Below are 18,625 nucleotides of genomic sequence, written 5' to 3'. Positions count from 1 at the left end.
CTGAGCAATGTATAACAAGAAACTCAATTTCTATAAAGGATTTCTAAAGTAATACTTTATAGAATAATCTAATAATATTAGAAAATGGAGGAAGGAAAGAAAGAATTTTAAAATTTGTTGTGTATCTTCCAAATGAAATCTCATTCCTATGTATAGGAATTTTCATATCTCTTCATAGAGACATCTTTCAATAGATGTCTTTTTGAATAATAATGTTTTAAAATAAACACATAATTATTCATTTAATATTATAACTATTCAAATGATATTGTTTGAATAGTTATAATTTCTTTCAAAAATCAAATAATATACTTTTTGACTAATGACCAAAAGATTTATCTTTTGAATTAATTACACTAATTAATTTATAATTATTGGAACACTATAAATATTTGAAAATGTTCCAACAATTTCCCCTCATTTTCAAAACATTTTAGATTTTGATATTCTTGGAAATCAATTTGCATAAATGAATGTGTCTTACGATTGAACATTCACTTAGTGAAAATATGTTAAAATTAATCGAAATTGCATGGTAGACTAAGCTTTGAACCAACTTTTCCATTTGATTAACCGAACACATCTCACACAATGATTTCAACATCGATAAATGCATGGTATCTAGGGACGCTATTAGGGCCATGTGTCTGTGTCCTCTTTTCATGAGTGCTGTCAGAGCCAAGTCCTTGAGCTCTTAAAAGTCGCCACACTTCCACTCACATAGGTAGATCCTATCAAGAGTGTTCCCGTAATTATAACACTCTAACATATTTATGTTATGGGTCTATTAAGAGTACATTACTCATCCTTCCCTCATCATTACGGGTACCTAGCACTTTAATCTTAAGATGGATTTATTTATAGTGCTAACAGTCACATACTAATAATGTACTTTGTCTCGTTGAACTCAAGACTTGACGTTATACCAAGCATTGAGTCGAGTTTCCATCAGATGACTCTAATTAATGGGCTTGAGTCTCATCCCTTTTAAGGTCCTTTTTACTGCATCTCTAGCAAGACTTTTTGTCCAAAGATCCTCGAAATTTTCACTTGACCTCACATAATTAATACTGATTACTCCATTAGAGATTCATTGTCGAACATAGCTATGTCTTAATCTAACGTGTCTAGACTTTCCATTATATACTTGGCTATATGCCTTTGCTAGAGTAGCCTTACTATCACAACAGATAGAAATAGGTGAAATCGACTTAGGCCATAAAGGTACATCATGAAGCAAATTTCTTAACCATTCTGCTTCTTTAGATGCAGCGGTTAATGCAATAAATTCTACTACTATGGTAGAATCAGTAGTACATGTTTGTTTTTCGGAACCCTAAGAAATGGCTCATTCACCAAGAATGAAGATTCATCCACTAATAGATGCATGATCTTCCAAACTTGTAATCCAACTAGCATCCGAATACCCTTCTAAAACTGGAGAATATCCATTATAACACAATCCATAGTTAATAGTTTTCTTTAAGTACCTAAGTACTTTATTTAAAGTTTGCTAATGCAAACTACTTGAATTACTTGTGTACCTACTCAATTTCCCAATAGCATATGTAATATCTGGTCTTGTACAAGTCATTATGTACATAAGACAACCAATTAGACTTACATATTTCAATTGATCAATTTTCCTACCAGCATTAAATATTAATTTTATTTGAGGATCCATAGTTGTAGATGCTGGTATACAGTTGAAAAGATCAAACTTTTTAAGCACATTTTCAATGAAATATGATTGTGATAAAGCTTTAGTGTTTTCATCTTGGGTTATTTTAATCTCAAGAATAACATTTGCTACACCCATATCCTTCATAGCAAAGTTGTTTGAGAATAATTTCTTTATGATTTCTATTTATTCTAAATCCGTGAAAAAAATGAGCATGTCATCTACATATAAGCAAATTATGACACCTTTTCCATTTTCAAATCTGCTATATATGCACTTATCAGATTTATTTATTTTATAGCCATTAGCTAAAACAACCTCGTCAAACTTTTGATGCCGTTGTTTTGGTGATTGTTTAAGTCTATATAAAGATTTAACAAGCTTACATACCTTATGCTCCTATCTTGGAACATAAAATCTTTCTAGTTGTTCCATGCACACTTCCTCTTTCAATTCACCATTTAAAAATGCAGTTTTAACATCCATTTGGTGAACAACCAAATTATATATAGAGGTAAGTGATATCAAGAGTCTAATTGTAGTAATTCTTGCTACTGAAGCATAGGTATCTAAGTAATCAATACATTGTTTTTGTGTAAAACCTTCGGTTACCAACCTTGCTTTAAATTTATTAATGGTTCCATCGGCCTTCATTTTCTTTCTAAAGATCCATTTTCAACATATTGATTTCGAACCCGGTTGGAAGATCAACTAAGATCCAAGTTTGATTTCCCATTATTGAATCCATCTCATCATTTATTACTTCTTTCCAAAAAGAAAAGTCTTGAGATTTCATTGCCTCTTCAAATGTAATAGGATCAGATTTTGTATTATAACAATAAGGTATCTTATTGCATATACTTTCACCTTTTTCCTTCTATAAAAAATAAAATAAAATCTAGTCCAAAATCTTTGACCTTTTTAATCCTCTTACTGCTTCTTAATTCTTGACAAGATTTATCATTATTATCAATTTGTTTGTAATGGCCCGTTTTCAGTGAAATCGGAACAGTGGTTTTGGGACCACAAATTTGAGGTCATAAAATTTATTTTAATATTATTTTAATATTTACAGCATGTTAGAATCATGGTATAAAAATTTCGTAACGAAATTTTACCGTTTGTATGCGTAATTTGTGAAAAATGACTAAATCGCATAAAGTGAGAAAGTTTTGTTCTATTAGCTAAAGGTATTAAATAACTATAGAACTTCAAAATGGAGGTCCTTATTGAGTAATTAGACTACTAAATGAGATAGTGGATGTGCATGGCATGGTATTTATGAAAATTTTAAAATTAGGTAAGGGTAAATAGGTAATTAGGTAAATAAATGATATATTAAATAAAACAAAATGTTCATCTTCTCCATACGTGCATTGCTGGAAATTTTAACAAGAAAACCCTTGGTAAAAGCTTGAAATTTTGCAAAGAAAGCCCCTTGTATGTAAGTGATTTCTTGTCCCGTTTATGTTGATTTTTTATGTTTTCAGGATCGTTGTTGCTTAAGCTAGTTAAATAGGGGACTAAATTGCAAAATGATTGAAAGTCTAGGGTTTTACCATGAGAGCATATTAGTTTTTTTTTTTTTTTGAAGTTTAATGGAAAAAATGAATCCTTGTTGTTAAATAGACAACTTCTGTTAAAAGATTTTTAATGAAATTGTCAAATAGGGGCTAAATTGTGAAATGTGAAATTTGTGTGTTAAATGTATGAATTTTTGGAATGTATGGGATGCTATGAACACCTATAAAATTTGGCTAGGCTTGGGTGTAGAGAAATTTTCATGAATTTCATTTTACGAGCCTAGAGACTAAATTGTAAAAAGGTGAAAAGTATGGGGGTAAAATGGTAATTTTTTCATAACATGAAATTGAATTGAATTGAATTGAATAGAGTAACTATTGAATTAGTTAAATTTGATTATTTAGATCAAGAAAAGCCATGTTCGGAATTAGATCGAGGCAAAGATAAAGTAGTGGATTGATCGGTCAATTTTCTTCGTACTAATTTGAGGTAAGTTCGTATGTTTAATAAGCATTAAATTATATGTGTTTAAATGCTTCATTATTATAATTGTGATGATATGACGCCATAGAAGTTCTCAATGAGGTATCGTCAAAGTATTGGATCCCAGTTGAACCTTAGGAATAGATAGGATACAAATGATATGTCATTAGGGGTTACCGTGTTTTGGGTGTTGGTCTCGTATGTCCTACTGGTTGCTGAGTTTCTGGCATGTGTTGTGGTTACTTTACTGCTTGTGTGAGCAGCACCGTGTAGCTACGTCTTAACTTACAGCTTGTGTGAGTAGACCCAGTGATACCTCATGAGTGAGCATCTACATAAGATATAAGATAGAGATGGTTTTGACAACGTATTGGCACTTAGTGTGCTAGATACTCGAGTATCCGATAGTATTCCAAATGGTTCAACGGTCACAATGATGATATAAGATTATACGAGTTCGATACGAACTAGCACATGTATTCATATGAAATACGAGATATGGTTTATATTTGATATATAAATACATGGTTAACATAATTGTGAATTGCGTGTTAGGCTTTGGGCCAATTGAAGATAATATATGATTTTATTTCTGTTTACTTAAATTGTAGATGATTTGGTAAGTTGTATTTATTAGCTATACGAACTTACTAAGCTTAATTGCTTACTCCATTTTTATTTCTGTGTTTTTAGTGACTCGAAAGCTCGTAGAAGTCGTTGGAAATTATGTCACACTATCAAACTCTCATTTTGGTACTTTGGATTTTGTATATTTTGGGTTAAATGGCATGTATAGGTGTTTTGGTTATGTGGCCTATATGTTTTGTTGTGTTATGGCCATTTGATTTGGCTTGTAATGTGGTCATGTATTTTGGTGTGTATATATGTATAAATGGCCTTATGATATGTTGTGTATAATTCCTTTATGAATACCTTGTTTGTGCAATTGTGTTTAGGTACTAAGTGGTTGGAATTGAGATGAGTATGCATGATAAGTTCTAGAAATAAAGTCTCATAAATGTATTTGACCTTTTAAGCAGACTTTAGAAGTATGTTTGATGTGTGTTAAAGTGTTTAAGTTGTATATGTGATAGTGCATGGTATAAACTTGATATTGGATGGCTTTAAGTGCCTATTTATGTCATGGTTGTCTGTGCATTTTTGAGTTTAGGTTGGCACCACTTTGGGTGAGGAAAATAGCTTAGAAAATAGCCTATTTTTGTCCACACGGGTAGAGACACGGGCGTGTGTCTTAGCCGTGTGTCACACACGGCTAGGTGACACGACTGTGTGTCCCCTGATACTTTATTAGAAACCAAGTCAGTAGCTTCACACGATTTAGCACACTTACGTTTGGTTTGGCCGTGTGGCACAAGTCAGTATACCCTTCAGTTTTTACACGGCCTAGTACACGGCCTGCCACACGGGTTTGTAAGGCGATTTCAAAGGGTACATGGCCTGGCATACGGGCATGCGGGTTGGCCGTGTGACCCAAGTCAGTGAGTTACACGAGGTCGGACACGGGCTGGAACACAGCCATGTGATTTCATTTCGAATGCCCACAAGGTCTAGCCACACGGGAATGTATCCTTTGTACATTGTAAAATTTCAAAGTTTTTCTAAAAATTCCTCAAGTACTCGGTTTAGTCCCGAACCAGTTTTAATGTCTATTTGGGGCTTCGAGAGCTTGTATTAAGGACTATATGAATGAATTTGAATAGTTTTTAATTGGTATGAGAATCGTATTCGAATTGTATGGTTGGTTGAGATATAAGTCCAGTAATGCTCCGTAACCTTATTCCGGCATCGGATACGGGTTAAAGGTGTTACATTTATTAGTATTAGAGCTACGGTTTAGTCAATTATCAGACTAACTAGTGTATGTGAGTCTAGCTATACATGCTATTTATTAACCTGTGATAGTGTGACATCTCCTGACAGTTTAAAATCATGTTTTTTATATAGTAATGGATCTCAATAAAGCAGACTCTAATGATGTTGAAAGTAACGCGCCGGCCTCAATTCGAGTGGCAGCGTCGTCTGAGTATTTACCTGTGCCTGTAAGTCATAGAAGAAAGGCTAAGGAAGCCTTCTTCCAGATGATAAATGAATGGTTCACCAAGTTCGTACGGACGAACCTGGCTACTTAACAATCTCCAACCTCTCTTGTTCCCCAATCAATTCCTGTTATTCCTTAATGTTTTGAACCAATCCGAATTAGTAAGCTGCCAGTTGATAAAATCCGTAAATATGGGGCTGAAGAGTTTAGGGCTATAGTTGATGATGACTCTAAAATAGCCAAGTTCTGACTAGAGAATACAATGCGGGTATTTGATGAATTATCTTGTACACCATTCAAGTGTGTTAAATGTGTTGTGTCTCATCTGAGAGATTCAGCTTATCAGTGGTGGAATACCTTGATATCTGTAGTACTGAGAGAATAGGTCACGTGGGAATTCTTTCAGACCGAGTTCAGGAAAAAGTACATAAGTCAGTGATTTCTCGATAAAAACGCAAGAAATTTCTAGAGTTGAAACAAGGTCGTGTGACCGTAACCAAGTATGAAAGAGAATTCGTAAGACTAAGTAAATATGCTCGAGAGTGTGTCTCCACTGAAGAAATTATGTGTAAACGGTTTGAAAATAGGTTAAATGAAGACATCAAGCTTTTAGTAGGGATACTTGAATTGGAAGAATTTGTAGTTTTAGTTTATAGAGCTTACAAAGCCGATGAGCTTAGTAAAGAGAAGAGAATAGCCGATTATGAGGCTAGAGATTCGAGAAAGAGGTCAACGGGAACATCTTATCACTCGTCGTCAAAGAAATCAAAGGGTTTCTATAATTGTTCGACCGTTTTAGTGGGATATTCGAACCGAGATCGTGGAAAACAACACATAGGTTCAAAAGCTCAAGCCACTTCAGTAACGAGCGTTGGTAGTGTTAAAACCAACAGACCTGATTGTCAACGTTGTGGAAGACGACATTTTGGAAAATGTTGAATGAATGACAGATCCTGTTTTAGATGTGGCTTGCAAGAACAGTTCATTCGTGATTGCCCTGAGTTACCTGAGAAAGACAAACTCCTGACTGCTCGATCGAGTAATACATCTACTATAGGGAAACCACTCTGAAATACTAGAAATGTGAGCGGCAGTTGAGTTGCAACGAGAGAATCTATTGTAAGATCTAAGGCATGAGCGTCAGCTAGAGCTTATGTTATTTGTGCTCGCGAGGATGCCTCGACACCAGATGTTATCACCGGCACATTTTCTCTTTATAAAATAGATGTAATTGCTTTGATTGATCTGGAATCAACCCATTCATATGTATGTACAAAGTTAGTGCCTACTAAGAGTTTGCCTGTCGAGTCCACTGAATTTGTGGTTAAGATATCGAACCCCTTAAGTTAATATGTCCTAATTGATAAAGTCTGCAAAAATTGTCCTTTGATGACTCAAGGTTACTGTTTTCTGGCCGATTTGATGCTCTTACTGATTGATGAGTTTGATGTAATATTAGGTATGGATTGGCTGACTTTGCATGATGCGGTTATGAATTGTAGACGAAAGCTTATTTTATTGAAATATCAGAATGGTGAGATTCTTCGTATTGAATCCGATAATTCAAGTGAGTTGCCTATAGTGGTATCAGTTATGTTAGTGTAGAAATATGTGAGAAAGGGTTGCAATGCTTATCTTGCTTACGTACTTGATACAAAGGTGTCTGAATTAAAGATTGAATCAGTACTAGTGGTTTGTGAATATTTAGATGTTTTTCCGGAAGAGTTACCCAGGTTGCCACTGATTATAGATGTTGAGTTTGCTATTGAGTTAGTACCGGGAACATCACTGATATCGATAGCTCCGTACAGAATGGCTTCGACAAAGTTGAATAAGTTGAAAGCTTGGTTGCAAGAGTTAACGGATAGAGGCTTTGCACAATCTAGTTTCTTTTATTAGGGTGCACCAGTTTTATTTGTAAAGAAGAAGAATGGATCAATGAGACTGTGTATTGATTATCGATAGATTAACAAGTTTACAATTAAGAATAAGTATCCTTTGTCGAGAATTGATAATTTGTTTGATCAGTTAAAAGGAGCAACAGTATTTTCAAAGATTGATTTGCGATCCGGTTATTATCAGTTGCGGGTTAAAGATTCAAATGTGCCAAAAACTGCATTCAGAACCAGGTATAGACATTATGAATTTCTTGTTATGTTATTTGGGTTAACTAATGCTCCTGTAGTTTTTATAGATTTGATTAATAGAATTTTCAGACCTTATTTGGACAGATTTGTTGTTGTGTTCATTGATGATATATTGAAGATAATATATGCTTTTATTTTTGTTTACCTAAATTGTGGATGATTTGGTAAGTTGTATTTATTAGCTATACGAACTTACTAAGCTTAATTGCTTACTCCGTTTTAATTTTCATGTTTTTAGTGATTCAGAAGCTCACTCAATTCGGAAGTCGTCGGAGATTACGTCATACTATAAAACTCTCATTTTGGTACTTTAGATTTTGTATATTTTGGGTTAAATGGCATGTATAGGTGTTTTGGTTTTGTGGCCTATATGTTTTGTTTTGTTATGGCCATTTGATTTGGCTTGTAATGTAGTAATGTATTTTGGTGTGTATATATGTATAAATGGCCTTATGATATATGGTGCATAATTGCTTTATGAATGCCTTGTTTGTGCAATTGTGTTTGGTACTAAGTGGTTGGAATTAAGATGAGTATGCATGATAAGTTTTAGGCATAAAGTCTCATATATGTATTTGACCTTTTAGGTAGACTTTGAAAGTATGTTTGATGTATGTTAAAGTGGTTAAGTGAATGTGCTTATGGATATCATGTTGTGTGTGTGATAGTGCATGATATAAAATTGATATTGAATGGCTTTAAGTGCCTATTTATGTCATGGTTGTTTGTGCATTGTTGAGTTTAGGTTGGCACTATTTTGGGTAAGGAAAATGCTTTGGAAAATAGCCTCTTTTTGTCTACACGGGTAGAGACACGGGCGTGTGTCTCAGCCGTGTGTCACAGCCGTGTGTCCCCTGATACTTCATTAGAAACGAAGTCAGTAGCTTCACACGGCCTAGCACACGGGCGTGTGGCTTGGTCGTATGGCACAAGTCAGTATACCCACCAGTTTTCACACGGCCTGGCACACGGGCGTGTGAGGCCATTTCGAAGGGTACATGGCCTAGCACATGGGCGTGTGGGTTGGCCGTGTGACCTAAGTCAATGAGTTACAGGGGGTCGAACATAGGTTGGGACACGACCATGTGATTCCATTTCGAATGCACACACGGCCTGAGACACGGGTGTGTCCTTTGGCCGTGTGTCTCACACGGCCTGACCACATGAGCGTGTATCCCCTGCACATTGAAAATTTTTAAAGTTTTTCTAAAAATTCCTTAAGTACTCGGTTTAGTCCCGAATCAGTTTTAATTTCTATTTGGGGACTCGAGAACTCGTATTAGGGACTATATGAATGAATTTGAATAGTTTTTAATTGGTATGAGAATCGTATTCGAATTGTATGATTGGTTGAGGTATAAGTCCGGTAATGCTCCGTAACCTTATTCCAACGTCGGATACGGGTTAGGGGTGTTACATTGTTCCAATGGAAACTCATTCTTATTTGAATAATGAATCAATTGTTGTGGTTGTAATTGTCTTGAAATAGAATTAAATCTATTTTCATCAAAAATAACATATCTTGATTCAATAATAGTATTAATTGAAATTGGATCATTTGGTTAAATTGCCATGAACTTATATGCCTTACTATTATATGCATATCCTATAAATATGTATTCAATTCCTCTTTCATTAAACTTTTTACGTTTAGGTGTTGGAACTTTGACAATAGCTCTATATTCCCAAACCTTCAAATAATTAAGGTTTGGTTTCATTTTCTTCCATTGTTCATAGGGGGTTATTTTAGTTTCCTTATTAGGAACTCTATTCAATATATGACAAGCTGTTAGAACAGCTTCTTCCCAAAAACCTTGTCCAAGACCTGAATATGATAACATTGAATTTACCATTTCAGTCAAGACTCTATTTTTTCCTTTCAGCTACACCGTTTTGCTGTGGTGTGTAAGGGGCTGAAACTTGATGGACAATTCCAGTAGATTCAAAATAACTTGGATTATAGTATTCTCCACATCCATCTGGTCTTAAGCACTTGATAAATGATTCACACTAAAGTTCAACTTTAGATTTATAAACTTTAAATTTATCAAGCACTTCATCTTTTGAATGCAATAAATATAAATAACAATATATAGAACAATCATCAATAAAAGTAACAAAATATTTCTTTCCACGTAATGTAGGAGTATTATGCATGTCACATAAATCACTATGTACCAAACCAAAAAATTTGTTTTCCTTTTAACCTTAGGGAAAAGGGTTTCTATTAATTTTAGTTAACATACATGTATTGCACTTTTTAATATTATTATTAAAAACAAGAATTAAATCTAACTTATATATGTCATTCAATTTTTATAATTCAAATGATTTAATCTATAATGCCATAAACAAGAAGATTCAACCATATAAGCAAAAATAGTATTTTTATTCTTATTAATAATATTGAGTTCGAACATGCTCTCATACATATACCATTTCCCTACAAAAATTCCTCCCTTAGACAAAATAAACTTATCTGTCTCAAAAACAAGTTTGAAACCAAACTTAATCAACAAACTTCCAGACATTAAATTCTTCCTAATTTCTGGTACATAATATACATCATTTAAGGTTAAAACCTTTCCAGAAGTAAATTGTAGTTCAACAGACCCTTTGCCTTTGATTGTTGTGGTGGAAGAATTTTCCTTGTACAAGACATTGTCATTTTTACATTGTGTGAACTTTGTGAATATGCTTTTGTCTTTGTACACATGTTTGGTTGCTCTGGTATCAATCCACCATGTATTATCATCTTGTGTCATATTAATTTCAGATATCATTGCAATGAACTTTTCGTTATTATTAGCCTTAGAAGATGATTTTTTCTTTAAAAACCGACATTTATTCTTGAAATGTCCTGACTTACCACAATGATAACATGAGCCATTTTATTTCTTTTTTGAACTTAGGCGTTCTATCAATCTATTTGAACTTTCTCTTAAATGGTTTAATAGTCTATACTTCCTCTATAACATGCACTTTGGCATTTTTAGAATTTAGGTTTTGATCTTACTTTCGATATTCTTCTTCAATACAAAGATGGTTTGCCAAAGCCTCAAGAGATATTTCATCTTTCTTATGTTTTAGACTTCTTTTAAAGTCTTCCCAAGATGGAGGAAGTTTGTCTATTATGGAGGATACAACAATCATTTCATCCATTTTCATATCCTATTACTTAAATTAATTCAACATTTTTTCAATATCACGGAATTGTTCCATAACAGAATGACCATAACCATTTGATAATTATTGAAATAACTGACAATAAACTTCTTACTTGTAGCATCTTCGTTCATGTATCTTATCTCCAATTTGTCTCACAATTCTTTAGCGGTGACTTCGTTTTGGTAGGTGTCGAACAAACCATCGGATAAACCATTCAATATGTGGCCCATGCACACATAATCAACATTGTCTCATTTTTGCCTTTCTCGAGTTGTAGCAACAGATTCGTTTTCATTCTCTTCAGGTCTTGGAGTATCCAAAACATAGAAGATCTACAAAGTTGATAATAAGAAGTGCATCTTTTTCTGCCATCGTCGGAAATTGCCATCATCAAACTAATCAAGTTTGACAAAGTTCGAAGCCATCTCCCTTAGCGTTCCACTTTCATGTGTTGTGGTATAACATTAAAATTGTTAGTACAAATCTCTCGTGAGGAAAATTTCGAACACACGAACGGAATTCAAAAAGAAAAAGAAAAAATAGAAAAAGGCTCCAAGGCGTGTTTCAAGCTACTATCTTTAAGGTTTTATTCGCCCCCACCTATCTTCAGTGTGCAAAAGAGTTTCAAGCAAATTAACCTCGAGGAAACAATGAAGCCAATGACTATTTGCATTTTGCATTAACGAGAATAGCCCACTAAGCACTGAGCAATGTATAACAAGAAACTCAATTTCTACAAAGGATTTCTAAAGTAATACTTTATATAATAATCTAATAATATTAGAAAATGGAGGAAGGAAAGAAAAATTTTTAGAATTTGTTGGTGTGTCTTCTAAATGAAATTTCATTCCTATTTATAAATATTTTATATCTCTTCATAGAGATCTTTCAATAGGTATCTTTTAAATAATAAAGTCTTTAAAATAAACACATAATTATTCATTTAATATTATAAATATTCAAATAATATTGTTTGAATAGTTATAATTCTTTTCAAAAATCAAATAATATAACTTTTAACTAATGATCAAAAATTTATTATTTAATTAATTACACTCATTCATTCATTTATAGATATTAAAATACTATAAATATTTAAAAATATTCCAACAAAGTAAACAATTAATAATATAAGTATTTAATGGATGGTCGAGACAACAACTTAATTATCCACAATGCAGCAAACTCAACCATCAAAGGAGACACCCTCAATCTTTCAAAAAGGTAAAAATCCAGTACAAATAAATTTCATAAATATGAACCAATAAAATTACTAACAATTGATGAATTTTATTTGAATTTAGCTATTATTTAAAACACAATACAGGGTATATTATTCAAATGATTCATCCAGTCTTAACTCGATTAATATTAATATGAGTATTTTTGTGAAAATCAATAATTAATAAAATAAATTATTTTTAAATAAATTTTACCGAAATAAAAATATAAAAATTAATCATGAATGATAATATTATTAAACCCTAAATTTGGAACTATTTAAATTCATAGAATCTATTGGGAGTCTCCAAAGCTCAATTTGTGAGAAGATGGGAGTTTTCTCGAGAAAGCAAGAACAGAAAAAGAAGTGAAGAAGAAAGACAAATTTTCTTTCTTTAATTTTATAGGATTCACAGATTTAACAGTTTAACTGATCACCGACACTACGTGCTAATGCTAACACAAACAATTCCTAAAAAAGAAAAAATTAAACAAAGTTAATAGGCTATTCAGGCAATGTCAGGGTTGACATAACAATATGAAAAAGAAGCAACAACACACACTGAAAATGGAATGACAAACAACCTTAAGCTAGACCTTCTTAGCCTCAGATACCCAAACAGAGAACCAGATGACCTCGAGCTCCATAAAACTTCCGAAGCTGAATCTGCAATGAGTTTTACGGTGAGACCGGTCCCGCACAGCCAAGCAGCGTAAATGAAGCAGAAGCCCCATTGCATCACATTTAGCCTCTCGTACTCTGCTAAACTTTGCAACAACTCGACCACTACAACCTGCATAGCCATAACACCTCCCGAAGCCATAAGAAACCAATGGCTACTGCACATGAATCTCACTACTGATACTGATACTTCTTCATTCCTTGCAAAAATAATTATGGTACTGATGAATAGATCCAAGACTTGGCATAATATGAAACCATTGAACACCATGGTTTTAACAACATCTTTGTTGATTTGGAGTATAGCTTGACCAATAAACTGTAAGACCAACAAATGACAAGCATCTGATGCAGCTCGGATTGCAACGTTTCTCCACATGGTCTTGGTTAGCAGTGACTTCATCCGTCTCGCCGGCTGATTGTTCATCAGTTCCTGGTGGCCATATGACTCCATCACCATCATTAGGCCACCTAAGATACAAATAATGGAATTCACCCACAACATATGGATTCCTGTTATAGGGGATTCATCTAATATAGATGTTGTGACAAGGGTTACAAGCAAGCTGGCAAGGGTTGCAGTCAGTTGGATTTCGGTGAAAGTCCGAACATTACCATAAGCACATTTGCCCATCTTTAAGCAGCGAATTAGTGACCTCAGCGAATTCCTAGAGGAAATTACAATTTCAGAGTTCTCTCTGGCCATTTTAGTGCTACACTCACAGATTGTGATCCCTACATCAGCTGCCTTCAAGGCTAGATCATCGTTTGTTGCCATTCCCCCAATGAAAGCCACTACATGACCTTCCTGTTTCAAACGCTGTAAAATACGAATTTTGTCCTTGAGTTTGCAGCTTCCTATCACAGCAATCTTATTCATTCCTTCTGCAGTAGCAGCAAGTTCATGAAGATCCTTGTTTTCAATTGCCATATCACGTAAGTCAGGATTCAGGATTCCTATTTCATGTGCCATCACTTGCGCTGTTGCGAGCTCATCCTTTGACATCAGCTTGCACCCTACTTCTTCCTCTTTAAGAGCTCCCACTATGGATCCCATTACTTCTTTACATGCAACCACTGTGTTCTCATCGAAGCATATAACTGAAACAATGCCAATCGTGCCACAAGATGATAAACTTTGTACATTTGCGTCCCCTGATGCCATCTTCTTCTTCCAGTACGAAAGGGAAATCGTAATCACAACCGGCATTCCATGTTGTAATGAAGTTACCATAACAGTAAGAACACCGGTGAATATTTGAACTTTTCCTCTAGGATTCAAGAAAACCCTTGCAAAGATTTTTATCACCCTGTAAGCTGAAACATCCCCCTTCATTTCTGGCATTATATTACTGTTTTTGTCCATCTTCCTCGCTAATAGGTTAATTAGCACCAAAGCAGATACTAATAGAGATATAGAGAGTCCAACATATTCCATATAAGCATTGGTCTTATCAATCTGATCTTCCATCAATGACTTCTCATCGGGATCAACTGTAGGCAAAACTGAATTGTCACCCACCGATGTTACAAGCATGTGACCTTCCCCTTCCATAATCTTTGAACCAGCTAAGAGAAATGGGTTGTCATCACGATTGATATTAGGATTCAATTTGTCATCCAACTTCAAACCATTTTCACTAACAAACAAACCATCAGCAGGGACAAAATCCCCCTTCTTCAGACATAAGATGTGACCAACCACGAGGGTAGATATGGTAATGGTTTTGGGTTGTCCATCTTTTAAAACACTAACATGGAATTTTTTCCTCTTCTGCAACCGTCTTGCTCGGCGATAATTAGCCACTGACCGAAATATGAGAAGCATAAAGACAGCAACAAGTATTGCAACCCCATCATGCCACCCATGTTTGGGTTCGGCCTCCATCATCTCAATGGTAAAGGACAAGGCAGCGAAGACCAAGAGAGGAAAAATAGTAGGAGTTTTGGAAGCTTCCACGAAGGAAACAACAAAGAACTTTGCGTCAAAAGTGGTGCCTGTAACTATCACGGCCGTTGCTTGCTCTTCAAAGCTGCGATCAATTTCGTGTGCCAAGATTGATTGAAGACGTGATTTAACTCGTCTTACTCCACCTTCTTCCTCTAGGGAGGTCAAGTCTTTGTCTCTCACAATTTGAGCAGCCTTTCTTAGAAATATAATACTGCAAAACCAACATGAAATACGTGTTAAACGGACATGGATCGGGTGATGGCACGTGTTGGGCAATTTACTCAATAATAATAAAATATTTAAACCCTCTTAATAAAATTCTTTTCAACCAATGTGGTTACTCGCCTTTCATTACCATCAACACCTTCCGGAATGTTAATTCTAATATCGTCAGCTGACCTGGGAACAGATCCATCTTCTTTGGGGAAAACCTCTATTTTGGGTGCAAACATATCATTCGTACTGCAGTCAGCTGAGCCAGAGGTTGACGACGACTTCGGAACAGATCCATCTTCTTCAATGAAAAACTCCTTTATTTCGGTTGGAACCATGTCAATCGTACAGCAGTCAGCTGAGCCAGAATTTGAAGACGATTTGGGAACAGATCCATCTTCTTCAATGGAAAGCTCTTCTCTTCCGGATTTAATACGACTTCCAACAACTAAAAACAAATTGTACAATCGAGTCCAATTCTTCCGAGATGAATTTGCGGTGGTGTTGAGCAAGCTGACAGAAAGAGTGTCTTCATCACCATGCTCATTACAACCTCCAATGTTGCTTGCTCCAGCAAACATGTTTAATCAAGCTGAACAGCACCTAGGAATTTCACACCGCCCTTCAATAATAGCAGGCTGATTCCTACGGTCACTCCTTGAACCAAAGAAACTACCTTCACAATTCATGAAAAAAGTATATGAATAAATAAATAACTCAATATTTGGTCTTCTTTTTTCCAGCTGAGGAAAAAGCCCCAAGTAGGACAGGAGAGATAAGAATAGCTGTCACTGACAGTTTAATTAGTTAAAAAAATGAACACTGGAAAGAATCGATTACATACAGTGAGATCAAAGAACTGATTATGCTGTGTCCCTATGGAAAAGCTTCAAACCGATGAACCTTGAAATATTACTTCAACAGTATGAAATTCCTGCAACATTGAAACAAGATTGAAAACGAAAACTTTTTGGAGTTAAACAAAACCAAAATGGAAATGCTGGAGTAATCTTGATGCTTTGTGGGGGATAACAGTGAATCTTTCTTTTTCTGAGCTATGCCTGCCTATATTCATAAAATTATTATTTCCTTCTGTCTTAGATAGACTTTTTTTTTTTTTTTCTACTTTGCTTTCTAACCTTTGACAAAGTCAAAGCCACAAGCTCCGTACCTTCTCACTATGTACGCGTTTACCGCGTAATATTATTTTTTCTTTCATTAACTTAAAAACCAATATCATTATACAAAAAATAAATCATTGTACTATTAATGTGATCACTATAATACCATTACACTAACTAATTTTATTGTAATCTCATCCAAATTATTTTATCAACACGATAACTGAAAATGATTAAGTTTATGAGCTTCACCAACTGCCCCATAATATTTAAATGGCGGCAAAGTTCAATGAAGCAAATTATGGAGAATTGATTTAAATAAAATTAAAAATATTTACATTTTAAATTAAAAAGAATTATCTATAATCTATAACCTTTCGAATATTGTTTATTGGAGAGGTCGACTTTTTTAAAAAAATAATTAAAGCATAGTTCATCGAGCAGTTAACTATTATCAAACAATAAATATTATCTTCAAGTCGGGACATTATCTTTTACCTTTACCAGGAATTGTGTACGGTTTAAAGAGAGAGAATATCTCCCTTAATGGCGATAAGAAATATAATACAAAATACAAAATCAAAAAATGATTTTGTTTCATAATTGTGGAAATTAATTATCCCACGGTTTACGACGCGCTATATAAAAGGAAGAATGGACGAACGTTCCAATTTCTACATTTTTTCCTTTTTTGACTTCAGAAGTAAATTTCAATTCTAATTCCTCTAACTTTTAGATTATATAAATGGTTAAATTTTAATTTGGTATTTATAATTTGTTTAAATTTAAAATTTAATTTATATATTTTAATTTTGATATAATTTAATTTTTAACTTTTATAATGTCCTTAGTTAATTTAAATATTTCATTCAAATAAAAATAATGTTATAAAATTTTAAGAATTGTTAATACCGATAAAATTTTTTATTAAACACATTATAATGTTTTTTTATATGAATATCAAGTTTTTCTTTTCTTTTTTCAAAATTTCACATCAACCCAAAAACATTCTATCAGAGTTAATAAATAAACTCAAATTTTTAATTCAAAAAAAAAACTAAAATCTTAAAAATTAAATTCTAAATTCTAAAGATAAGAACACTACAACTAAAAGACCTTCCTCGTTGACATGTGGGCCTTCAATTTCTCTTCTTTTTTCTATTGCATTTAATAGGAAAAGGGTAATATTTCAATTTTGGTCCTTATGTTAATATACCTATATAAAACCCTCGAGTCACCTTATTTTTTTTCTTTTCTTTTTGCATTAAAATGCTAAAATTTTAGTTTTGTTCCTATGTTTTGCTCAAATTTAAGATCATATAACAATGGTTAAATTTTAATATTGATCTAGGTGCTACACTTGAATTTAAGATTGATTTTTATACTTTAACTTTTGACAAAATTTGGTACCTCAAATTTTACAATGTTCTTTATTAATCCAAATACTTTATTTTGGTTAAAATGTTTATGTAACTTTCAAGAGTTGTAAATACTATTAAAATTATTTGTTAAATTCAAATCCATTGCAAGTCATTTTTGTTACATGGCTACTAAATTAGTATTTTTTTAAAATTTCAACATATTACACCGAAATTTAACAAAAGAATTGAATGGTGTTAATACTAAAGTTTAAATTTTAAATCTGAAAAATAGAAAGACTAATAAAAGTATGAAAGCTCAATTTGATACATAAGAAAAATACAAAATTTAAAGCATATTTTAATATTTAAATATTTACTCTATAATTTAATATAAAATTAATTAACCAACACAAACCGTGGTCAGCACCATCTTAGTTATTATATAAGAGGAAGGCTTTTCTTCTTTGATCCAATGCTATTCTTTCTCTCTTTTTTTTTTTTTTTGTCATTATAAATATAAATAGTTAAATTTCAATTCAGCTCTCTTCTATTTATTAGGTTACAAAAAAAAGTCAAATTTTAATATTAGTCCCTATACCATGCTTGAATTCAATAATTAATCTTCATACTTATTTTTTACATAATTTATTACCTCAATGTTTATAATTTTATTAGTTATTTATGTAAAAGTTTCTAAGTGATTTTGTCACCACAAGTGCCCTTTTTCATTTTTTTTGCCCTATAAGATAATGGTAAAATTTTAGTATTGATTCATTTACTTTGCTAAAGTTTGGGATTTAGTCCACATATTAATTTGGCATAATTTAGTCGTCTATTTTCTCAATGATATTAGTTGATCTAAATAATTAACATCCTTAATTATTCCATTTAAATTGTTGTCATAAATTTTTCTTTAAAATACATTTCTAACACATACAAAAAATCTATTTCGAGATGATAAGTACACATTTCTAACATACACACGCACAAATCAAAAATCTATTTCAAGTATGA

At 33.2% G+C, this 18,625-nt stretch overlaps 1 protein-coding gene across 2 annotated transcripts; it reads right to left on the bottom strand.

Annotated features, from left to right (window-relative positions):
* Nucleotides 1-12,668: 12,668 nt before the first annotated feature.
* LOC128295202 (putative calcium-transporting ATPase 13, plasma membrane-type) lies at nt 12,669-16,275 on the bottom strand. Of its 2 annotated transcripts, none has more exons than XM_053030478.1 (3): nt 15,970-16,275; nt 15,262-15,801; nt 12,669-15,127 (listed from the first exon to the last, which is right to left on the bottom strand). In XM_053030478.1, the coding sequence occupies exons 2-3, from the start codon at nt 15,708-15,710 to the stop codon at nt 12,793-12,795; spliced, it is 2,784 nt and encodes a 927-aa protein (XP_052886438.1). In that variant the 5' UTR covers nt 15,711-15,801; nt 15,970-16,275; the 3' UTR covers nt 12,669-12,792. The 2 variants fall into 2 exon arrangements, with proteins under 2 accessions (XP_052886438.1, XP_052886439.1); XM_053030479.1 differs by having other exon boundaries at nt 15,974-16,275.
* Between the last annotated feature and the right edge of the window lie 2,350 nt (nt 16,276-18,625).

The sequence above is a fragment of the Gossypium arboreum genome, chromosome 7, assembly GCF_025698485.1.
Source record: "Gossypium arboreum isolate Shixiya-1 chromosome 7, ASM2569848v2, whole genome shotgun sequence".
Taxonomy (NCBI): domain Eukaryota; kingdom Viridiplantae; phylum Streptophyta; class Magnoliopsida; order Malvales; family Malvaceae; genus Gossypium; species Gossypium arboreum.
Note: the sequence above shows the minus strand (reverse complement) of the source record. Positions and strands in the feature narration are given on the sequence as shown.